Source organism: Brachyistius frenatus, unplaced genomic scaffold, assembly GCF_029030835.1.
Source record: "Brachyistius frenatus isolate BFR_SWC_R1_liver_20210118 unplaced genomic scaffold, ASM2903083v1 Contig_3, whole genome shotgun sequence".
Classification (NCBI taxonomy): domain Eukaryota; kingdom Metazoa; phylum Chordata; class Actinopteri; family Embiotocidae; genus Brachyistius; species Brachyistius frenatus.
The window spans coordinates 5,789,485-5,815,169 of NW_027210602.1; the positions used below are offsets into that span (position 1 = coordinate 5,789,485).

Genomic DNA, 25,685 nt, shown 5'->3' on the forward strand with positions numbered 1-25,685 from the left:
GGTGGGGAGGCAACAGGGAGACTCAGCCAGACAGAGACAAAGAGAGAGGGGGGGGGGGGTTCGGAGGATCTGCCGTTTGATGTGTGGGAAGTGTCACACACGATAAGGGATCCGTGAAATAGGTGATTTTGCAGTGTCCCTGTGAAGCCCTGATGAATAATAAAGTGTTGGTGCTCGTGAGGAGGAGATCAGGAGAGGTGAAAGGCAGGAGAGAAGGAGGAGAGAGAAGGACAGAACAGAGGGGGACAAACAGTGGAGGACGGATGGTGGCGATAAAGAAAGAAAAGATGAAATTCATTTTTGAAAAAACACAATGACAGGAGGGAAAAGTGGGAGCAAAGAGGAAAGAAGTAAAGAGTGAAAAATGAGAGGCTGGACATGAACTGCTTGTACACATTCAAAAACACTAAGAGCTCTGGTGCAGCTTAACTGTTTTTAAAAGGCAAGTCATGTCTTCTGCACTGCTTTGATGTTGCCGTTCACACCAATATAGTTTTGATAAGTCTGCAAGCACGCAACCGCTATGAAGCAGAAGAAATTAATTCTAAAAGAGAAAAGTAAATCTGTAAATTGACTGAAGAACTATCCCTGCAACACAGTTCAGTTTTCTAAGTGAATATTTTTTTCATGCACTGTGAATGAAACTGTGACTGTTATAGTGGCAGTAATAAATATATTATTAATTTTACATAAAAAGAAAATCAGGAAGGAAAAATGACGGAAAGGAAGCTTTGGAATCAAACTGGCTTTTAATGGTCGATATTCTGCAGGTCAGCTCAGCTTTAATAGGTCATTATATCAGGTTGTGTGTTCATGTTGTTCACAGTGCGCCGCACTAAATGCTCCTGTACATTGTTTTTTGCTGTTGTTGGCCATTAATCAAATGAATCGTGATACATTATCTCGTAGGTGGTAAATAATAAATGCCCTGCCGAGAGTTGTGGCCATGTGTCTTACTTTTGTTTTAGGGGTACATTTAGCAGTGGAGAGGTTGCCGGAGGGCTGAGTATATGCACTTAAATGAATTGACAACACGTGTGGTAGATCAGAGCAGAGAGGGGATGGGAAAGAGAGCTGGTCGGGAAGAAGCTGGCCATGCTGCGGGACGTGACGGCAGGAAGTTGGGTAGCCTTGCTCCGCCAGCCTATTAATCACAGCTTCAGTTTTGAATGCGATTATAGTCTAGGAGGTTCGCTCAGCCACTCTGAAGGGCTGACCAATCAGCGATCAGTGGATGTAGCTAAAAGTGCTATGACATTGAAGTCAAGCGTTGTTTTTTTTTCAAAAGTCATTTCTTCAATAGCAGCAGTGGTGAAGCTCGGTTGTAGCAACTAGCAGCTAGCAAATATGAAGGAATTGAAGGCGGAGTCTGAAAAGTCTGCATCGGTCATTTACCGACGGTTTCACTCTGCTCACATTTGCAGAGGATCTCGGTTGGTAACAGCTCGATGAGTTCAGGCGCACAACATACATCATATGCTGGTCAATGCCGATTAGTTAAAGGCTGCTCCAATGGTTTCAGAATTAAGCAGAGGTCTGCGCCAATTAGGATGCAACAACTGGAAACAATCCCCAGCGGAGCGAGGCTAGAGTCATATATTTACACAATGAATTTGGGTCTGGTAATAGCAGAGTAGAAGTAGGTGGCTCAAGATAATTTCCTCACTTGCTCACCAACTGCAGTGCCATTAGCTGCGGTGCGTTCAGGGGAAGTAAATTAAGTAAATCATGTCTCTTGCTACTTTACATGCAGTTTGTAAGAAACTTGCCTTCCAATGGTTTCTACAATCATTTTTGTCTTATTTGAAATGCATAGATTTTTTTTTTTGGCTTTGTATTAGTCAGACAACAGTAGACGTGACAAGAAATAAAGCGAGAGATGGGGAAAGCAACAACAAAGGTCCCTGAATAGTTAAAGACTTAAACCCCCAGGCCAAGAAGTAACCCCATACTTGCAGTATTCTTTTACATCTTTTATGAATTCCTGACTAAAATGTTTGCATTTAATCTGAGAATAATTCATTTTACTGCAAGTTGGACCTGGAACAGTTCTAGAATTAGACTTAGACTTTATTAATCCCAGCGTGGGGAAATTTAGTCGTCACAGCAGCATAGAAACACAAAAAGGTGCACACAAATAAGAAAACATTTACAAATACGTATACATAAAAAGAGATAGATGAAAACAATTATTTTAGAAAGAAAATAAGAGCAATGAATAAATACACACACACACACACACACACACACACACACACACACACACACACACACACACACACACACACACACACACAGGCTGGCAACTGAATCAATAGAGAGTGAAAGAAAAAGGTTAAATTGTAATTAAAACAGATGAGAACGGATTATTTGGTTTTCAACCTTAATAAAGACATCTCTGTCTCCTATCTTTCATTCAGCCTCTCCGTCTATCTCCATCTTTCTCCGAGGGTAGTTATAGCATAATAAACCAGATAGTTGAAGATCTGTATTGATTTTGGTGATGGTGCAGACAGATAGCGGTCTGAGAGGTTTATGTTCAAGCACTGTGATAATGTTGCTCTTATCTGAGGCCAGAGTTGTTACGCTAGAGGGTTGTGCTCATCCACTGAATAGGCTTACACCTCTCCTGACCACACTCTTTGTGAAAAAGATTTCTTGCCGTGTCCGACTCATAGAAAAAAAAACTGAAAATTACCTCACCGACTGAAATAATGACAAAAAAAACACCTGGAGTTTATGTTCATTTGTGTTTTGCAGTGGCAAACTGTGGGTGCTCATTAGCAAATGTAACACGCGCTGGAAGTGTTTAAACCAGGATGTGTGATTACACCGTCTACCCTGTTGCTAAAATGAAAAGTGTTGCTGGGGCCCCGTCTACAATCTTTCAACATATCTCCCCGTCAAATTATTTCTCATATTTCATCTTTTTTTTTTAAACTTTTATTAAACCATCCGCTTGTATTCCCTTCCCTCCTCCTTCTGTATCACCCTTTCCGTCTACTCCATCTTCTCTCATTCTCTGTTTCTATTGCTGTTTCTCAAATCAGATTTTTAAAACACTTGTTTGTTTAGCCTCTGTGTTCAGTACTGCTTTGGGTGTATGTGGTGCATCTATTCTTTTTAGTATTTGGTAAAAAGTAAGGGTGAGCACCAACAGGGAAAAGGCAGGAGTTTTTTTTTATCACTGTATCTGTTTTTGAGCATCTCTTTTTCTGTTTGCGTTCACACTGTCAGAACTAATGTATTAACACACCATCAAATTCACACAATAACATGACAAACTTTGAGGCAGTGGGAGACCGGCAACTCCCGCGTGAGGTAAAATTACAGTTTTTGACGGGAGTCTGGTGGCTTTGAAAAGAGCAATATAACAGCACAGTTCCCCATTTGAAAAGTCTGATGGCAAGAAAAAGCAGTGAAAATATTCAAAATATAGCCTGCAGTTGAACTGATACAGATTGGGTGGGTGGGTCTTTGCTTAGGTGGCTAAAATGTTCTTGCTGACCCGTGCACACCAACTCTAATCCAGATAGACCAGCAGCTTCTATGTTTTGCAAAGTAAAATTGATATTTTTGTCAAGAGACAAACGTAGAAAAGCGGTAGAGCAATGAACCGATCACTGTACACATACGTCACTCTTCCTCTTGTACTGGGAAAGTACCCCGAAGTAGGAGCTAAAACTGTTCCCCAAAACAGAGATCTAAGAACTGCAATGGTTCTCAGTTCCTGCAGCGTGGACAAAAGGCATTTCTCACACATTTCTTAGAACTATGGATTCCTGAAATATATTTTCAGTTTTACCTGGTGCTGAAATTATTAGTTAATTAGTCAATGGACAGAAATTTCAACATTTTTAACAGAAGATTAATGTTTTAGGTCATTCATTAAAATAAATCATAAACAGTTTATTTTTACAACTTTGCAGATATTTGCTCATTTTTTCTGTTTTTGTTTAATGAAAATAAGCAGTTTAAAGACATAAATCAATGGGTTTTTTTTGGTTTTTTTCTTCACCAGATTTTATTATATTTTTAAAATTATATTGTTAAGTTTACTAAACTACACAAATACAGGACCAGTCAACAGATAATCCCCCCACCAAAAAAAAAACAAAAAAACAAAACTGATGGCAGTAGACCTTGTTTAAATTAATATATTTTACATGCAGAAAGAAACACCCTGTTCCTTCATATAATCTAAAATCATAAGTGTGTATACAGGGCTTTACAGTCAGCACACCCTCTATTCAAAACTTTTGATTAAGTATAGCAAGGGAATAGCATCCATTTTTAGAGGATTCCAAGTTAGATTTTGGTGTATTGTTACCCATTAAGCTGATGAAAAAAAGAAGCCCTCTCTCTCCACTGAATCACAGCCTTTCTACCATTTAAGCATCCAGTGCGTGTGTGCATGTGCGTGTATGTGTGTGTGATTCAGTCTCTGGTTTCAGGCTTTTAAGATGTTGCAGATAACACTTCTGTGCAACCATTCACTCAGGATACAGTTACTGTGTTTGCAGCGATGATTTATTCCCCGTGGAGTTCTGCTGAGCCTATTGAAACCTAAACGGTGTTTAGCATTTTCAGAAGACGCGCGCACGCGCGCGCACACACACACGCACACACGCAGTCATGTACACACACTCATACACCATCAGGATGTTGCCCGAGGGAGCATTTTGCCTGGTTAAAAGCTCTTTATGTGTCAGAGACTCTCCAACTGTCCCTCTGAGAGAAGGACCAACAGTTCAGGTTACAACAGGATGGCTCCGCGATTCGTGCAAACGCACACAAACTGAGCTCATAATTCACCAAAGAAGCAACAATGACAATGGAAACTGTGGAAAGAGCCCGGAAAAATTAAAAAATAAAATTTAAAAAATTTTAAAAAAAAAATATATATATATCTTCAGTTTAACACAAACTTGCAATTTTCTATATGGAACTTGACAGCTTCTTTGTGGTTTGGTTTGTCACTACATTAGAACAGTTTTCCCGCCTGCGTTTGTGCCTTTGCAGGCTGCCAAGTTTTGGTACAACAGATGCTTTAAGCCAGATGTAAGGAGTCAGAGAGTTGGCTTCACTGGCTCCTCTGGCAGTGACTGCTAAATAACATGATATAAAGGGATAGTTTAATTAGACGCAGGTGCGCCTTGTCGCCAGATTGCAAACATGTTTTCACAGTCAAGAGCTGCTGTAGAACCCAAAAAAAATAAAAATAAATAAATAGACAAATCTGACTGGTTGAGTTAGAACTCAGAAGAAACCTGGAGTATAAACAAGAAACTCTACTGGGAGAGAAATTAAGAAACAGAAATAACACGACAACAAAGACAGATGTACATCACTGTGTAAATTCTAATTTGAAAAAAAAACTGTCTAAAAAAATCATGTTTGACCGAGGGAATTGAGTGGTGTGTTTATTTTCTTTGAGATTTCATCTGCAGTTTAATATTTCATAAAGTACAACAATCACAGCAAGCATTACAATTAGCCGTGAACACGTAAACGTTAGGCCTATCTCATAGATGCTGATGGTACCCGACACATTTCAGCACTAATTCTTATGTGTTTAACCACGGTTTATTCCTATGTCATGTCAGTGTTATGAAATATTTAATACTGTTAAAGAATGTCGTTAAAGACATGCACTGGGTTGCATCACACTAAACTGCAGGATTTTTACTATTCAATGCAAATTGACATACTGTACTTGAAAATGTCTTGTTTTTCTGTTTGTGTGTGTGCAGCACCCTCCCCTGTGAGCGTGGTGAGGAAAGGTCTGACAGGGAAGAGCAGCATCGCCCTGTCTTGGGCAGAGCCTGATCGCCCCAACGGCATCATCCTAGAGTACGAGATCAAGTACTTTGAAAAGGTAAAATAAATAATAAATAGTTGTTTTTTTTTTCTCTCCTTCAAATACAGAGCTATGCACCTTTGTTTCTCAGTGCCTTTCAGAAACTCATAATATACAGATCCTGTCACAAAGGTATTGATTTTAATACCTTGATATATGAATGAAAAACTGTTTTGGGGATTTGGGGATTCGGGATTTGTGAACATTATGATTGGTCTCTTTGGAAACTAAAAACTAAAAAGTTTGAACACATCACTCTAACCGTATCCTCTCTGTACTGGCTGCCAGTAAGAATTGCTTTTAAACTACTTAATCTATTAATGGCCTCACTCCCTCCTGTGTTGTCCGCCTGCTCACTGAGTACACAACAGACCCCTTAAATCATAAAGTAAAGGTCTCCTCCTTATAACCAGAATCATTTCTAAAACAGTTTATCATGCCTCCAGTCAGTATGGTCCCACTCTCTGGAATTCTCTTCCATACAAACTCAGAAAGAAGGTACATTAATGGACCTAAAAAGGTACAAATGCTTTGTTGCTCCAGCTGTACCCTGGCAGAGTACAAGACTGTAGCTCTAAATACCGTACATGTTTGTACCTTTTTGTCTCTACCCCTAAAAGAACAGTTCTGTACCCTTAGTCAAAATACAAAAATAGACCCATTGGAAAGGTACAGTGTTAGTACTAAGGTCTGCTATCAAAGTGTCTTCTTATCTTTTTTTCTTTTTGTTTTTTACAGGCTTTTAATAAGGTTTAAATTGTATTGTCATTGTTATTGTTCCCCTTTTTAATAATAATCATATATATTTTTTTAGCCATGTTGCTTCAAGCACATTGAGTCTACACCTTGCATATAAATGTGCTACATCAATCAAATTGACTTATAACAAAACAAAACAGATAAACCTTTTTAAGACCTCTTTTGAAGCTGACAAATACTCAAACTATGTCCTTTTTGTATTTGTGGTGTATTGTATTGTCATGTTCACCTGAATCCAAATTCATATAATCTTCTACAAACATGATTTCTCTGATTAAAAACCAGAGACAAACTGTAGGACATGCTCTTATTTGTCTACTACGCTATTTAGTTGAAAGAGAACTTTCAAAAGTGGCTTTTAAAACTGCTGAAACTCTTTGTTAAAACAACCCAAAGCACCACTTTACTTTTCCCTTTATTCCATCCCTGAACTCGTTAATGTGCTCCCGTTACAGAAACATTTAGACAAACGCTTTAAATTAGCCCACAGAGATGCAGCTGAATATCCATTCAGTTTATCTTGAAGTGTATTTTTACTGAAGTGCCTTTTAAGCCCGGTCCTTTGAGAGAACCTTTACCTCAAAATGACTCTTTCACGCAACAGCACCATAGCTGGGATTTCTTTTTAAGTCAGACTTGGGTAAGGACAGTAATTTGATGCTTCTATTCAAATCATTGTTCCTGTGCCCTTCCTCTTTTCTCTGTGTCATCCTCAGATGTCTTCTTTTCTAGGAAGGTCAGAATAAAAGTAAGCAGGAGAGTCGAGCAGGGTTTGTGGTCAGTGGTGAGCTAATGGCTTCAAGCTAATGGAGGGGGCATTTAGCTGTGTTTAAACCTGATGTGGTTACAGTCGGGGAAACTGATCCTCACACACTCTTAAACACACACTCATTCAGTATACCAGCAGGTAGCTGAAATGTACATATAAACAGAGAAAACGGACAGAAATCTGAAAGCAGACGCAGGCAAGAAAAGGCAGAGCGACTACTGCAGCAGCAAATCTTATACAACCAAAGCTACAAAAAAATAAATGAAAAGTATGTCAAGAGTAGTAACGTTCTCTTTCTTTCTCCCATTACAGGAGCAGGACTCCAGTTACACCATAATAAAATCCAAGGACACGGAGATGGTGGTCGAAGGCCTGAAGCCCTCTTCAGCCTACATCTTCCAGGTCAAACATTGGGGTTGAAAACAATTCAAATAGGAACTCGTAATTCGAGATGGGAAAAACCAAAAGGAGAAATATGTACAAATGCCAAACAACTAGTAGTGTCGTCCGAGTTAAAAGAGCTATAACAAAATGACTTACCTACATTGTCCACTGGTCACAGGTCGTGTCTTTTAAAGCCGTTTTATTCCATCAGGCTTTTTAGAAACAAAGCTTTTTTTTTTGTTTTTTGTTTTTAACTTCCTGATTTGGTCATTTTTATGTTTCTAGCTGGTAAACAATGTTAAATGGTTTATATTTTGTCCGCTTTCTACTTTGTGCTGTTGTCTGTATACAAAGTTAATACATTGCTGTGTTTTAAGTGTTAAAAAACAACAATCCTCCAAATTACTATTTTAATCATTATTAAGTATTTCACATACAGTACCTGTGGCAGGAAGAGAATGTACTGTATGTCTTGTCCTACTTTAAATGGTGGTAGACAATGATCTAGCGATGTGATACACAATCGGGAGTCTGCGCAGGGTGTTTTATTTTTGAAAATTCACCGGATGCACTCTTGATCGACATCAATCTTTAGCGCTTTTGGGACGCTGCTGAAACGCACTACGGCGCAACTAGTGAAATATCAAGCATTGACTTAAATGACAGTGATCAACTCTAGCGGCAGAACCAGAAACGCAACGCATACAAAACGGGTTGAAAAATAGCTTTTACAGCCACGTATGACATATTGTAATAAGTAAGGACATCTGGTTATGACGTTTGATATATTCTTCTTAATGATGTCTTACAGGTACGAGCCAGGACCTCAGCAGGCTACGGCGCTTTTAGCCGACGTTTTGAATTCCAGACCAGCCCTTACTGTGAGTACACCACAGAAACAATCCAATAAAGTTCCCGCTCGTACAGGACTCCCACCTGCTTTTTCAGGCTCTATCAACAGGAGATGCCAGGTGTGGTTTTGTGTGTGTTTAATCCCACCTCTTTTCCTTCGGCAGTAACTGCTACCAGTGAGCGGGCTCAAGCTTCGATTGTAGCGGTGGCTGTCACCCTGGCTCTGGTCCTGCTGGCAGTGGTCGCCGGATTTCTCCTCAGCGGACGGTAAGGCACAAATACACTGCTGAAGAAGAAGTAAATACAATCAGGAACGCATGCACGTATTGACATATTGGCAGGTGTAAGCACATGCAGGAACACGCACAACTTTTCCTGTTAGAACAAAGTTGGATAAGAAAAGTATATTCAAATGCAATCAAGTGAAGTGATACAAAGTAAAAGTAGGAGAATAACAATGTGACACCATACATAGGTTGCTTTATCAGTTCTGAAGTGGTGTTTGAAGCATTAAATCAAATGCATCAGTACTGAACTGACAGAATGTGAGTGAAGAATGCATTGGACAATCAAATGTGTTTGACAGGGATGGAGGAAGTATTCAGATCCTTCACTGAAGTAAAAGTACCAATACAGCAATGTAAAAATACTCCATTAAAAGTAAAAGTTAACCATTTGTATTGTTTTTGAAAACGTTTGTTACGTTGTCCATTGTGTCAAATCTTATTTTGAAAAGTAAGGGAAGCTTTCAGATAAATGTAATAAAGTACTATATTTCCCTCTGAAATGTTGTGGAGTGGAAGGATGAAGTAGCATCAAATGGAAAGTAAAGTACAAGTACCTCAAAATTGTACTTAGGCACACTACTTGAGTAAATGTACTTAGTTACTTTCCACGACTAATATAAAGAGAATAACAACAAACTGCACTTTACAGCGACAGATCATTTCAACACAATTATGTAAGGAATTATTTTGTCCATGAAATTCTGAAGGTAAAGGGTGGGCAGACTTTAAGGATTTAATTTACTTTTTTAAAAGCAGTAATTAGCATTTTTACAAAGCGCACCACTTCTGTACAGCTCTGTATTACGTGCACAGGTGTTAGCTTGATCGCAGGACATCCCTTTATCCTTTTCTGACCTTTTGCTGACTACCACAAATTACAAATCAAATCTCATTTCTGTCCCAGATACGTCTGTGTTGTTGAGCAGCTTTACTGGATTAGACGCGCAGCTTGAGGTTAGAGTTTTGTAATAGGTCAGGATTAAGGGTGGCTTTTTAGGTTATAACTGCGGGTCGATGTGCATAAGGCAGAGGATTTTCCTCACCTCTGGTAACACAACCTTGCTCTTTTGTACATCAGCGTTTACCACTATTTGCGCCACATATTATACACTAGATTAATGTTACACTTGCATGCCCCCAGGCTCAAATTATCTTCCATTAACCTTGTGTCTTGTAATTGGTACAACCAGGTTTTTCTATCATCGTTCACAATGCACACACAAAAAACACACTGACAATAAACTGTGGAGTAGAGAAAGCATTCATTAACTAAAATGTCAAAAACAATTATTTAAATAAAACATTGAACCTCTTCTAGGCTAAAAATGTTCTGCTCTAAAAACGTTTGAAGAATAGTATGCAGTGCTCTAGTAATGTTGTTAGAGGATTTCTTTTTTTTTTTTTTTTTTGGTCCGTAATGGTCTTAAAGATGGATTGTCGAAAAACAGTCCAAAAATATTTTGTTGTCATTTTTCATAACTATCAGATCATTATGCCATAATTCTTAACATATTTTCAGCAGCAAGTTGTCATTATTGTTTTTTAAATAAATATTGTTTTATATTTTAAATAATCAAAATATTGTGTTGCAACATTTAGATACTTTTAGAGAATGTTATTTTACTTTTTAGAACAATACTCTGGGAACAACAACAACAACAGCAAACTTTCCCAGTGGAGATATTCTTTGAATTTTGCAAATTTCTGACTGATTTGCCTTGTGAAGTTATTTTTTTTTTTTTTTTTTTTTTGTCCAAATTCCATAAACTCTTTTATTTCGCAATAAAAACTTCTTTTGAACAGCGTAATTTTACCTTCACATTTTCACATGAAATGTATCATATAAAGTTCATTACAGGCTGTATACGTCCCAATCCTTTTTCTGAACCATAGTTAACAAAGCTGAGGGCATCTTCAAAAAGTTCAGACTGTTAAAAATATCTTCATGTTCTCATGCTTTGGTCATATATCACTTTCCATTCATACGTTCCTATTAATGATCTCAAAATATATCCACTACCTATGGATCTGTTCAGTCATCTTTTATTCCACATACACTCAGTTTAACCATCAGGCCATCATTTTATTTAGTTGCTCATTGTTCAGTAATTTAGCCATGAAGATGCTGAATATCTAGTTTTGAACACACAGTGGGTGCACCGGTGAAGTTCAAGGATTATAAAGCAAATCTGAAAGACGCAGAGGTGATTTTGGTTTTAGCCGAACGGGGATGAGGATCGAGGATCACTCATAGCTGTGTGTGTGTGTGTGTGTGTGTGTGTGTGTGTGTGTGTGTGTGTGTGTGTGTGTGTGTGTGTGTGTGTGTGTGTGTGTGTGTGTGTGTGTGTGTGTGTGTGTGTGTGTGTGTGTTAAAATTTCCAGTGATGGACATCAGTGCACAAGCACCAGTGTCTACACCCCTCCAACCAGATGCCCTCCCTCTCTTGCTTGTGACTCTCCAGACTACACAAGCAAGCACAGACATCCAGCACACATGTGTAGACACTGGGTGCACTTGTGCCGCAAACACCATCACACACACACACACACACACACACACACACACACACCACACACACACACCACACCCAACACACACACACACACACACACACACACACACACACACACACACACACACACACACACACACACACACACACACACACACACACACACACACACACACACACACACACACACACACACACACACACACACACACACACCACACACACCACACACACACACCGAGGTCCAACTGGGCATAGAGCGTGCTCAAACCCCTTGACTCAACAGATCCAGCAAACTAAACACCCTCCGGCAGACACACAATCCCAAAACACACACACACACGCACACACACGCACACACACACCACACACACACACACACACACACCACACACACACCGAGGTCCGACTGGGCATAGAGCGTGCTCAAACCCCTTGACTCAACAGATCCAGCAAACTAAACACCCTCCGGCAGACACACAATCCCAAAACACACACACACACACACACACACACACACACACACACACACACTCGCACACATAGACACCCCTCCCTCAGAATATCCAGCTGCCCATTACAACCCCCCCCCCCCCCCCCCCAGCCAAAGTCTGGCTGCCCTACAGAGAGCTGTGATGGGAAAGACTTGGACATAACCCTCTGTGTGTGTGCGTGTGTGTGTGCGTGTGCATGTGTGTGTGCGCTGTTATGTTCGTTTCTCTTTGAGTACCTAAAAGATGAGGGGGACTCCAACATCTTAAACATTTCATTGACTCTTTTTTTTACAAATGCAAGACAGTAATTCACTTAATTTACATGGCAAATACAGTCATTTGAGAGTATGCGTCTGTGTTTGCTCCATGTTGTCTGTGTTAGTGTTTGCTTGTGGGATCATGTTTAAAATCAATCCTACTGTTTAATCTGGGTTATCTGTGATTATCTCTGATGCCATTTGTCTAAATATTGACATACGCAAGCTTTTTGAGCTCAAAAACACACAGAAATGTGTGTATAAAAATGTTTATACACACATATCCGCACGGGCACAGCATACAGATTAATACAGGTTTTGGCCACCAGGGTTACACAAACATGTTCATGTGGGAATAAAAAAAATAAAAAAAATTGGACACAGACAAAAGCCCTTCTGAGAGACATGATCCAAATCTCTGTTCTGGTTTTGGCCTTGAATGGAGGGAAAAAAAAAAAAAAGGCATCTCTTGTGCCAAAAGTCAGAGTTGTTCTGTGGGAGAAGGGCTTTCTTGGAAAATGACATTATAGCAAAACTGCAGTTGTGTGCTTATGTCTAAAAGGCTAGTAGTGTTCAGCTTTTTCAGCAATATTTTTTAACACCTTGAGATATGGGTTAGCAGATTTTATGAGGAAATAGAAAGCTTATTTTGCACTTTAATCTATTATGGTTGTGCCCTTTGTTGGCCAGCGTTAACCTTTCTGTGTCTGGGCCATTTCATGGTATCCTTAACATATATGTGCTTGATGGTTTGTGCTAAGGCTGCACAACGATTGTGTCGCGTTTTCATTTGGGACATCAGCTGCACCTCTCTCCCTCTACAAATAACAACGCTGCGTTACACTACATGTTGCAAAGCAGCCGAAACCTGCAGTAAGGATGTCATGTCGAGTTCTGCCTGCCCATTGAGAACTGCATGCACCTCGCAGGACCGCGCACAGCAACACGGAAAACAGACATAGTAATGGTTTGGCAAAGCAGTAGGCCTACTATTTAAAAACAACATTATCTTCTTTGTTAGGTTAATCAATGATGATAAATTGATTATTGTCAAATTTGGATTCAATGTGTCATCATTGAGTGATAATTTTTAGCAAAACTGAGTGGCTGCCTGTTATTTCAGCTTTAGATCATTGTGTGAAAATCACACTGTCGAGACAAAACGGGCAAAAACATGAGGTACATCTCGCAAGGTGACTGTAATTGTTATAGGGTGGGCAGATCTCTGCATAAGACTGGCCCTTTATCAGGCACTATTAGCTTGTCTTTTTTTTTTTTTCTTCTTCTTTTTTTTTTCTGCATTAGGTAGATGACTGCCCCAAACATTTACGTTGAAAAAATCGTGAGCGAGAAATGTGATCACAGATCTAGACCATCAAAGTTTGAATTCTCATTTCATCCAGAAATGTGCCGTTCCAGTTTGTGCCCCTTTCTACGAGAAATAGATGTAACCAAATAATGCTAAATGATGCCAGTCAGCTAAAACTAAACTGCAGAGACAATTTTTTCTACCTGTGCTGATCGCTAAAACTGAGGTATTGCTGTTAAAAACAGCCAATTGACATTTGTCCCACATTTTTTAACAGTGCTAAGTGTTACATTAATTACATGTCTTGAAAGTAAAAGTCCTTTTCCATGTGGTGTTCCCATTGATCTGTCTGCGTGTGTTGTTGAGACGAGGGTAATCCTAAATTGTCCCGAAGTGACAACAATGTTAAGTCAAGGCTTTAACAAGTGTATGTAACAGTGCTGTGGCATGACATTGACACTGATGTGTTTGGGTGTTCTTCTTCCTCAGCCGCTGCGGCTACAGCAAAGCAAAGCAGGATCCTGAAGAGGAGAAGATGCATTTTCACAACGGTCACAGTAAGTTAAGAAAACCCAAACTCATTCCACATATATGTGTGTTAATGTGCGTGCGTGCGCAAGTTCATCCCAAGTTTACGCTGCTGTACATGTACAGTAGAGGGTTCAGACCACGGTCATGTCTCTATGAGTTTGTTCATGTCTGTGTGCTACCAGTGCAGTTGACAATGTTTTGTACCAGGAGCTATTCTTTGAATGGCACAGATACAAACATGCCCATTGACCGCCATGTTGGCAAAGGACACAAAGCTACGAGGATTTATAGGCTGTGACAGCTTAATATATTTGTCCACATTTTTGGCATTTTACTTTGCTATCCATCTGCTGGCATCAGAGCCAACTGTGACGGCTACATGAGCGCCAGAGAAGTCAGGGACAAAAATACCACAGAGCCAATATGTGTGGGATACTGTCATATTGATTCATGCTGTGAGAGAAAATATTTGAAATTAATGTGGATTACTTAGGCACACAAGATGTGAGGGAACGGATGTCCTCTTTGAGGATAATTAAAGATATGACTCCTGGTATCTAGATGCAGTATTTTAGGTAGTTTCAGTCAGAGCTTGAGAGATGAAGTATTATTGAAAAGTAGCTTGGGAAGTATTCAGATCTTTTACTTCAGTAAAAGTGCTAATACAGATATGTGAAAATACTCCATTACAAGTAAAAGTCTCACGTGAAAAATCCTACTTGAGTAAAAATAGCAAAATATATGTATTATTTGGTCTCTTATTTGGCTGATTTGTTATATGTGACATAATCAGATTATTGATGCTGAAGCATCAGTGTGTCAGCGGCATGTTACTGTTGTAGCTGCTGCACGTGGAGCTAGTTTGAACTACTTTATATCCAGATTTTTATCCAGGGACAGCAGATAAATCTGAGGGGTCAACAGATCATTACTGGGAGAGGAAAGAAGAAAAACGAGGTCCTGATCAACATGTCTACTTTTAGTTTTATAACTTTTCATGTAATTGTTGATTTTTGGTGAGATGTTGGATCATTTTTAACATTATTGAAATATGCAAAGTTTAGAACTGTTAACAACTCGGGCATCAAAAATGTGACCCCGACTACTCACTGATTTCAGTAAGATGTCTGAAGCCAAAACGGTTGGAAACCACTGCTTTAATCTTTGACAACGTGTTGCATTTATATTACCTGTTGTGTCAAATCATCTTCTGAAAAGTAACTAAAGCTGTAAAAGAATTTTTTTGGGGGGGTGTAAGTAGAGAGTAGCAACAAATGGAAATACTCTGGAAATAAAGTACAAGTGCCTCAGAAGTTCAGTAAATAACTACTTTCCATCGCCAATAATACCAATAATTGTGACGCTTGCAACAAATAAAGTGAACTATGTAATGCAGCGAAGGTGGCAACATCTCCTACAACAGAAGATGTGGCCACTCCTGCTGTTACATCGTGATGTATTCTACATTGCACTGTGATTACGAGCCTCGCTACATGTTAATATGGTGGATGATATTTGAATGGTAATGATGCCATTGTGTGTGCGTCTACAGTAAAGTTCCCGGGGGTGCGTACCTACATTGACCCCCTCACCTATGAAGATCCCAACCAGGCAGTGCATGAATTTGCCCAGGAGATTGACGTCTCATTTATCTCTATTGAAAGAATCATCGGTGCTGGTGAGTCACAGCGGTGCGACTTTCCGCATGTGTGTTACAGTTACACTCATTGTTATTCAGAGCTTCAGAATGAGGCAGATTTAGCCTGGATAATGAATCCCAGAATATATTCATGTTCATTCTCAACCAAACTAAAGTGAACCTGTTCGGTGAGAGTCCTAAAACAGCCAAGTATCAATCACTACTTTATTACGCTAAATGTATGGTAACAACAGTAATGAGTCAAAGCCCCTCATTACCTCACCTTTACCTGTACTGGAGTGCATCATGTTTTACTCAACCTCACAAACGCGTCACATTCAGAGCTGCAGAAGCTTCCTTCTACAGATAAACATTTTCCCAGTCAATTTAGCCAAACACTGCTAGACAATGACAGTTCACACAGCCATTAATGCCGTTTGTGCTCTGCTGACAAACATGTTGATTTGCAGCATTTGTTAGCTTTTCAAGTGCTCCAGCTACACAGCAGTGAAAGCAGTGCATTCCAACAGGGATCGAAAAAAAAAAAAAAAAAAAAGTAATTCCAAGGGATTTAGATTGAAAAAATGCATCAGGCAAAATCAATTATTGGGTTTTATATCAAGTACTTAATTAACAGAGCAACACTTCAGGTCATGTAAATCTATATATTCAGGGTTGATTTACCGTTTCACAAGATTTTTTTTCAGGTCAAGCTTGGCTGAACTGTTAAGGCCACACTTCCGGTCTGTCTTGCCTCAGGTGAGTTTGGGGAGGTGTGCAGTGGACCGCTGAGGCTTCCCGGGAAACGAGAGATGCAGGTTGCCATAAAGACCCTGAAAGCGGGCTACACGGAGCAGCAGAGGCGTGACTTCCTGTGGGAGGCGTCCATCATGGGCCAGTTTAACCACCCGAACATCATTCGTCTGGAGGGCGTGGTCACCAAGAGTGAGTCGTCAGCATGTCTGTTTCCTCGCCGCTGTGTTTTGTGCTTTTTGATTGTACCTACTCAGAGTAGATGTTTCAGAATTTTGAGCTCCTCAGTTCAGGTTCATGGTCTCAGACTCTGCTGGGATTTCTTCCGTCTGTATTTCGGTCGGGGTTTTTCCATCATCCATCAGACTCAGACGTCCTTCATCAGTCAGTTTCCAGTAGTTTATTATAGGCTTAGTTGAGTTTTACTTTTGAAATGCCCTTTTTTTTTTTTTACTCCCACACAGTTGATGTTACCATTCAGGCGCTATAAAGATGTAGGGAAATATCATATGTTTCAGGACTGATTCAAAATATGTTCGATTTGGCAATAAATATCTCATGCAGAAGGGTTTGAAAAACCCTGTAATGATTTAATGTTTGTTGTAAAGAGGTTTTGATTCTACTGTTGAATCATATGAAACTATACTGAGGGGCGTCTCTCATTTTTCATAGTTTCATATCGAAACAACATATTGAATTTTGAGAAAAGTATATGGAACAAAGCTGCAACAATTACATAAATAATTGATTAGTTTAACTGTTAACTATTATAATAATCTATAAATCGTAAGTTATTTTTAAAGTAAAAATGCCAAACATTTGATAATTCCTGCTTCTCCAATATTTGGGGAAGACAGAATTTTTGCTTTTGTATCATTATAGATTTAATATCTTTGGATTTGGATGCCCTGAACAAAACAAGCAGAAAATAAGCATGCATGCATCACCGCAGAAAAAGTGCTCTAGCCAAGTTTTATTATTCAAGATCAGATTTACTATTTTCATTAATAAAAATTCACGTCGGCAGAACTGATTTTAAGAAATGTTGAGCTACTGCGAATCTTGACAAAGTCCAAAGGTCCGCCATACAGATGTAAGTTCAAGGCTGGCGGTGGATTTATTTTAGGTATATGTTCTAATACAGCTATAAACCACACTACTTAATCCTATTGTAGATATATAGGAGGAGCTCCTTTTACTCTGTATATAGACAATATCACTGGTTTAATACATTTCGGTTTGCTAATATTCCGCATATGTTGTTCTTTTTGTACTTTTTTCTCAGGCAAGCCGGTGATGATCATCACTGAATACATGGAGAATGGATCATTGGACACCTTCCTTAAGGTAGGACAGGAAGGGACAAGGATATATAAGAGAAGGGTTGTGAGGAAGAAAGGAAGAGACAATTGTAAGGATGCTGGGAAACAGGAGGATTATATAGTAATCGTAGTAAGCAGATTGATGTTTAAGCAGCATTTTGAGCTTTATTAAACTGAAATGAAGTCAGCTCCAGATCAGTGTTGTGCCAAAACATCTCGATGAAATGAAGTATGTGGCAAACAAACAGGGATGGAGAGCCACTACTTGCTGATATACCAAATTGGGAGGACAATTATCAGAAGGGGAAGAATGCTTAATCTTCTGGAATGAAAACTACATTTTTGAGAGTATTTTAATAGAGATGCACAACTGTGGTCAAAGAGGAGCGGTGTGAAACAGGGATATGCCCACCAAAGTTATCATTATTTCAATTCAATAGCTAATTATTCTGCACATTCGAGCAGAAACTAACAAGAAATGAACATGTGATAGTTCTGTATATTTGTGTGAAGTCAGAGCTGGTCTGATTGTCGAAGTTGGCAGGTGTTTCGGTGACTTCCTTCAAGGAGAAAACAAAGTTACTTAGAAGTGAGTTCAGGTTAAACGAGTCTTATTTCTCAATAAATAGAATAAAATGTTCAGCAGTGCAAAAATAAATAACGCTGAATAACTGCAGGAGCTGTAGAGTGTGTCGGCATGGCACGGACTTTAGACACATTCTACAAATGTTGAAGTGTTCGCTCGCCCGTACTGTGACACGGATCACTTCACCAAACAATATGAAAATCGCCTGAGCTCTCAGGGCCGGAATAAAGTCTGCACTGTGTAGACTTGACTTTACTGAGTAGAAGTTGGACTGTAGTGAAGAGTCAGGCTGGCAAATTCTCTGAATTAAGTGATCCCTATCCAGAGCACTTAACAGTCTATTCACTGGTTATAGTAGCAGAATACTCAGGCATTGGACAAGGCTAAATCCTGCATGAAAAAAGGAGTGAATTCCTGCAGCTAATGGTTAATGGAGACATGGAAGAAATAAGGTCATATGATTCTGGCAAGATGATACAGGTGTATTGGAGAAAAAAATAGGAAATGGAAAAGTAAAATGGTGTTTTTCTGAGGAGGAGGTGTGCTTGACTGGAAAGATCCCTTCACCTGTACGTGATGTTCTCAGTGTGGAAAAGGAGGATGCTGTGTGACAGTACAGAGGAGGAAAGATGTGCTGTGGTCAGTGGAAACTGCTGACATGACTATCCTGTGTGCCTCGGGGAATAAACCTGGATGGCAAAAGGGGAAGCGGAGGAGACGGAGGGCACCAGCATGTGGAGCAGAGCAGAAAACCCTGTGAAGTAATTACATGGATGGCTGGTGTACTGAAGACGGTATAAATGGCGCAGGCATGAGAGAAGCGGGGGCTTGACTGGGTCCCGGATTAGCTGTCACAGCGACGGACAATGCACTATAAGGCTCGTAACTCACATCTTTGGCTTAACATCTCATTTCACATGTAAGTGGGATGTTCTGCTGTGGATGGATGGGAAAAGTAGTTGTCGTGGTGATGGAAACTGAGCTTGAAACCATGAGAGGAAGAGGAGGGTTCTGTTATAAGCTACATGTTGAAATATGAAGAGCGGATGTGGGGAAGGTTGGAGAGTTTACATTTGGATTGGAGGGAGCTGAAGCTTAAACTAACAGTCCGAAGCGCAAATGTTACTCAAAACACCTCCCGGGCTCATCGCCGCACTTCTCCTGAACCATTTTAAAGGTCTCCATTGCCAATTTCCAGAAAAAGCTAATACACGAACATGCTATTTCAACGGAGCTCAATCAACTCCACCGTGCGTCTGCGACTTCTGTGTGGACATGGCCGGAGAGCGCACATCAGATTTTGTGTCAAACTCAAACGCAAGGGAGGTGTTTTGAGTAGCATTCCCGCTTCAGAGGGGCGGAACATCACTGCCCAAGACCGAAGAAAGGCGCACAACCACGTGGGTTTTCTATGACATTCGTGGGTCTGTGCGCCATGAATTCATCTCCCACGGCCAGGCTGTCACCCCAAAGCTCTAAGGTGACGACGATCTGCGGCGTCTGAGGAAGATGTGTGCGCGATGGCACTCGGGTTCTCCAATGCGTCTGCCCACAACGCAATGATAACGCACAAGTTTCTCGCCCACAACAACACTCTCGTAGCTCCCCGCCACCCCGACTCACTGGATAGGACTCCCCGCTGCTTCTCCGTTCCCCAATAATTTGTCACAAACTTTGATGTGCGCTCACTGCTTAAATTTCCGGTGCGTAAAACATCACAGACGCATTCGGATTACTGCTCACAAAAAATGGGGAACTGAAGAACTGATGATGATCGAGCGACGAAATTTGAAGCTACTCATTAGGGTCATGCCTTTCTCCTGCTCCGTGCACATCACGATGCCGTGCGCACGCACGAGCAGCAGTCGGAAATGACTCATCCACCCTTGTATCTATGAATATGATGCCATGCATGTACCTGGTTAATGTTCTGCAACGTGGAGTTTTATCTGATGTGATGTGTGATCGTGCTCACTAATGAATCCAACGTGCCAAAATCAATACAAGTTTTAGCCTTTTTGGTGACTGAATTTCTGTTATTGATTGGTGCGACTGGCAAACATTAATTCCGTTAACTACGGCCAGCTTTAATATTCGCTTTCGGCACATCTATCAGTGGTAAAGGAGAGGCATACCACTCGGGATCGGTACATAGCAGTGATATACCGGTGAAGTGATTGTTATACCGATGCAACAGCTGCTTTCCCGTCTCGGTGCAGCAGCCTGAAATCCTCCGGAAACGGAGCAGATGTTGACGGACCAGCTGATGACGCTATTTCTGTAATTTTTGGGCTGCAAGTTGCACTTCAGGGCTGCTCATTTTTGTGGTTGTGTTTTGTTTTTGTGTTTTGCACCTCAGGACCACCGTTTTTTGGGGAATTTTGGCGTTTTCTTTTTATATGTATGCGTTTTGCACTTAAGGACTGCTCATTTTTGTTGTTGCGTTTTGCACCTCGGTGCCACTGTACAGATTAGAAGAGTAACAGAAACAAAGGTTCAGTCAAGACTGATGAGGAATGAGAAAGTGCCGATGACTTGTGTGTTACTGTACCTGAGACAGTGATTTCATAGAACATGGTGTGATTTAGAGCAGAGGGACAGCTCTGGGAAGGATTATAGGAGTCCTTAATCTTGGTTTGGGTCTGTCTATAGAACAGTAGAGCCACTGAGTACAACATGGGGAATGACCTAAGCTGTACAGGTGATACCAGACAATGTTGGTAATGATTGGATGACCACTATCACCGACACTGGATGGTTAAAAGGTGATTTCAAAGACAGATTAGCAGATCTTAGTTTTTTGCTGGATTTTCTTTTTATATATTGCGTGTAAACGGACAGTTCTGCAGGCAGCACACCTCAAAACCTACTGAACAAACATTATGCACTTAACAGAATTGTTTCGCTGCATTTTCTGGGTTGATTATTTATATTAAATAGAACATTTCAGTATAAAGCAATGGAGACATTAGTTTGCACTGACTATTTCCCAAAGGTTGTGGAAGCCTCACAGTGGCATAGCAAACTGACTATTCTACATAACTGAAAGTGCATATAAGTCATCCTGAGAACTTTTGTCATGTAATATTGTTACTTTTGTCTTTTCTGTCATCTTCCTCTTCTTTTCACTGTTTTCATAGCCTTTATTCATTCACTATATTCAGTGGTTTAACTAAAGACACCAGAAATGAGTATTAATAAGAATGTATTTTCCCATCTGTCCTTTCTTTTCTATAGAAAAATGATGGTCAGTTTACTGTGATCCAGCTGGTCGGTATGCTGCGTGGCATCGCATCTGGCATGAGGTACACACAGTCCCAACAAACACTGTGTCGCTGAACATGTCATTCAGCCAGGGAGTTTATGTTTGATCATCTCCTTTGTCTTGATAAATGCAGGTATCTGTCCGACATGGGCTACGTCCACCGTGACCTCGCAGCTCGGAATATCCTGGTCAACAGTAACCTCGTGTGTAAAGTGTCTGACTTTGGCCTGTCTAGAGTCCTGGAAGATGACCCAGAGGCAGCATACACCACACGGGTAAAGTTGCACACCCCTTGTCTGTGTGTAATAGGGCTGCAGCGAATACATCTTTTTTTCCCTGCCATTGTTTCTGGGGGATTGGACCGACCCCCAACAGGACCCCACGCACCTGCTGAAAGAAACAAAATAGGCATATACTCATAGAACTCGAGTTACATCCAGCAACTACTATTTATTTTTCATTTTCTATGCACCCGTTTCAGTTCAGCTCGGTGGGAGAGTCGCTCCTGCATTTTTCTGTCATCGAAGGTTGTGCTAATGTCTGTCCTTCTGCTCCTGTGCGCTGTCTGTGTTTTATAAAAGGCAGGGCTTTGCCTCGCTCACACAGACTCGCAGCAGAGCAGGGCAGAGGATGGAAACAAGTGAACGTTACTTGAGTTAATGACATCTACACTGGGGGGGGGGCACAATAAAAGTCCAAAGTTAAGCTATCAAAGGACAAACATTGACCCCAAACTGTTGAAAATAAGGCAAATATTAAAGCTTTTTTTTTTTTAAACACACTTCACCTGTATCTACTGAAAGTAGCAAGGATGATCATGTTAGCAGCTCTGCTGCTGATTAGGCTTGTCACATGAAAGATTTGATTCAACTTTATTGTCAGGGAAGAAATACATCCAGTGCTGATATTGGCAAGGTTAGGTAATCAAATATAAAATCTGAGCATGATTTTGAAGCTGGGGGGTTGCATCCCGCCCTGTAATGATTAAGGCAAGTTGATTGTCATTTCAAACAAGTCTTGAATTGTTAGTTTGTCTGACCAACTGTCCAAAGGCCAAAGATATTCCATTTAAAATCACATAAAAACAGAGAAAATCTTCAAATTTAAAAGCTAACTGTGAAGTGTTAGGTTTTAATGCTAATCAACTAATGAATTAATCAACTAATTGTCTTAGCCCTGGTGTGAGAAAGAGGACACACTGTTTTCATTGAAGACATCGTGCGCCCCCGTTGTGTGTGTGTGTGTGTGTGTGTGTGTGTGTGTGTGTGTGTGTGTGTGTGTGTCACTGTGATATCAAACTTTGGATTAAGTGGATAACTCTGACACAACAGTTTCTGATACAAGCACACACGTGCACACACACGCGCGCGCGCGCACACACACACACACACACACACACACACACACACACACACACACACACACACACACACACACAGACAGGCGACAGCAGCAGGTTTTAAATTGAGCTATGTATCCCAGGCCGAGTGGCGTCTTGTCAACCAGAAACGGGCCGCTTCCTGCAGGAGGATGGCCAATTAGTACTCGGCTCTGTCTCCACAACACTCAATTAGCACCGAGTTTTGCTGCCTTCACGCCAAATATCCTGTCACTCACCTCTCATTGCCAGGCTACATCTCTTCTTTCTCTCTCTCTCTCTCTCTCTCTCTCTCTCTCTCTCTTCGTCGCTGTCTGACTCCCCTTCCCTGACAGAGCAGCGAGAATAACATAATTCACACCCGTCAAATAATCAGACCCGGAGATATCCTGCTGCTGTGTTCATCAATACTGCATCAAGCTAATTTCACTACTCATCAGCTGAAAACACATTTTCCTGTGGAACTCAGCAGTCTTCCTGTGAACAATTTTTTTTTTTTTAGCTGTGCAATGAAGGCGCAATAATGAAGATGAGGAAAATGAGAAGAGGAATCTCCGGCCCCCCGACAGTTAGGACAGGGAATTTGTGTAAGAAAGTGAAACTTGGTGTCATGAATGTGCTCTTAATTGGTATTCATTAGTGCACATGTGGGTTGGACCACATGCGGAAGAATGTCTCAATTAGGCCCTGTTCTTGGGCTCCATCTCTATGTAAGGAAATATAACATGTATGGAAGACGGCAGCTGTATTTATACACCAGTCGGTCATTTGTACCAGTGTGGCACCGAACAGTTTTTTTTAGTAAACATATTAAAGTTATTTACATAAAAGCAGCACAACAGATTGAAAGTTAAAGTCACATTTTCTACGCCTAGTTTTCTACAAATATTTAGAGGTAATTTGGATGATCTAGTTTAATATTGCTCCTTTTTGTCACAGGGCGGGAAGATTCCTATTCGATGGACGGCTCCAGAGGCGATTGCATACAGGAAGTTCACCTCAGCTAGCGACGTGTGGAGCTACGGGATTGTCATGTGGGAAGTGATGTCATACGGAGAGAGGCCCTACTGGGAGATGTCCAATCAAGATGTAAGTTTCATCAGAAATATTCGTTTTTTTCACCTGTTGACATCGGTTTGTGAATTCCCGTTATGGAGCCTCAAATTCAGAATTTGGCTGTCGCCATCTCGCTATTTTGGAGCTGGGGGAGGTGTGTGTGTGTGTGTGGGGGGGGGGGGGGGGGGTAATTGGAGTCTATGGAGCCAGAGCCTTTTTGGAGTCAGCCCCTTGTGTCCATCGATGGTATTGCAGCTCAAGGCACTTCTGCATTGGCCTCACTTTTCAGACCCACAAGCTACGTCCACTTTTACGTACAGTCTCTGTTCCGTGGCCAGTCCATGCCGGCTGCCGATCCATCATACGCGTGCACAAAAGGCGGCGCATGCATAGAATTTAACATCTTAACGATACATTGCTTTAACTCTCGCTAGTGAAATGAGATTGAGCTAGGCCATATTCAGATTTTTAAACAGCCGTCTGGCAATATCTAGAAAACCATAAAATCACTCAACTGTTGGGCCAGGTTGTGGTTGCTGGTTGATAATGAAGTCCTAAAAGGATGGCTCAGACTCCCCGTGGTACATTCAGAGCAGGCAGCCTAAACCGTAGAGTGTGATGTAACATGGACAAAAATAATGTGTCTTTTAGCAGCTTTGTGTCATCGTAGTAATGATCACTTAATATTCACACAAACAATGTTAATAAAACCATACCAGAGGTGCAAATACCTTTGCTTTTATGTTGGCTGTTATCGGCCATATCACATAATTTACATAAAGGCATGTGCAGGCCCACGTTTGCTTTTGTTCACGACAACTTTCTTATTGTCCTCCCGCCTACAGATACTCTTGGCTGGCGGCTGAAAAAGTGTTTCAACACCATTAAAAATGTTTACACGCGTGGTACGAACAGGTCAGGAATAGACAGTGTTTCTGAGTGCGCAGGCGAGTACGTGTGCAGAACGGATCGGGCAGCCAGCACGGAATCGAGCGTTGACGAACGTTGACACGCATCGCAACATTGTGGAATCGTACTGCTGTGATCATGCCATATGGTGATGAGTGAGCGTGGCAGCGATTTATTCAGACACCACACACGTGCACATGCTTCCCACCCACCCAACTCACAAAGGCTACAATGCACCCACAGCCCTCCAGTGACCTCTCCATCCCCCTGCCTCAGACTCCTCCCTCCGTTCGGTTATTAGGCTGTCTGACTCAAAGTCTAGAGCTGGGGGAGGAGGGGAGAGGGGAGGAGGATGAGAGGAGAGGAGAGGAGAAGACGTTTGATGTTTAATTGAAAGCGTTATGCTGGATTTTCTCTGATCTGCACAAGAAAGTGCAGGCTCTCACACTCTCTTTCTCCAAGCTCTCTCCTTCTGTTTCCCATTTCTCTCCTTTACCCCCCCCCCCCTCTCATTTCTTTTCTCGTGTCCTCCCTTTTGTCTCTTAAAAAAATGCAATCTCTGTCTGTATTCTTTCTCGCCTCTCATCCACCCTCTCCTTCTTTCTTCCCACCTCGGTCTCTCGCTCTCGTTCTCTGATCTTTCCTCTCTGACAGTCAGTATGAGCTGCGTGGCTCTTCTCCCTCTCAGCACGTAGCGATGACTAGACGCTGTGCTTCTCTCTTATGCTTTTGCGCGGGTGTACGTATGCCTGCACTTTCATG

At 41.0% G+C, this 25,685-nt stretch overlaps 2 protein-coding genes across 2 annotated transcripts in view; both read left to right on the top strand.

Annotated features, from left to right (window-relative positions):
- smad2 (SMAD family member 2) overlaps positions 1 to 25,685 on the top strand; it is a 353,957-nt gene that overhangs the window by 267,942 nt on the left and 60,330 nt on the right. The gene's annotated exons all lie outside the window — the stretch shown is intronic.
- LOC138624284 (ephrin type-A receptor 5) overlaps positions 1 to 25,685 on the top strand; it is a 70,339-nt gene that overhangs the window by 35,663 nt on the left and 8,991 nt on the right. The window contains exons 6-16 of the mRNA XM_069704318.1: positions 5,754 to 5,878; positions 7,701 to 7,790; positions 8,584 to 8,653; positions 8,789 to 8,891; positions 13,974 to 14,041; positions 15,568 to 15,693; positions 16,414 to 16,599; positions 17,693 to 17,754; positions 21,553 to 21,620; positions 21,714 to 21,855; positions 23,898 to 24,047. Of these exons, the coding sequence (XP_069560419.1) occupies positions 5,754 to 5,878; positions 7,701 to 7,790; positions 8,584 to 8,653; positions 8,789 to 8,891; positions 13,974 to 14,041; positions 15,568 to 15,693; positions 16,414 to 16,599; positions 17,693 to 17,754; positions 21,553 to 21,620; positions 21,714 to 21,855; positions 23,898 to 24,047 (1,190 nt within the window). The remainder of the gene's footprint in view (positions 1 to 5,753; positions 5,879 to 7,700; positions 7,791 to 8,583; positions 8,654 to 8,788; positions 8,892 to 13,973; positions 14,042 to 15,567; positions 15,694 to 16,413; positions 16,600 to 17,692; positions 17,755 to 21,552; positions 21,621 to 21,713; positions 21,856 to 23,897; positions 24,048 to 25,685) is intronic.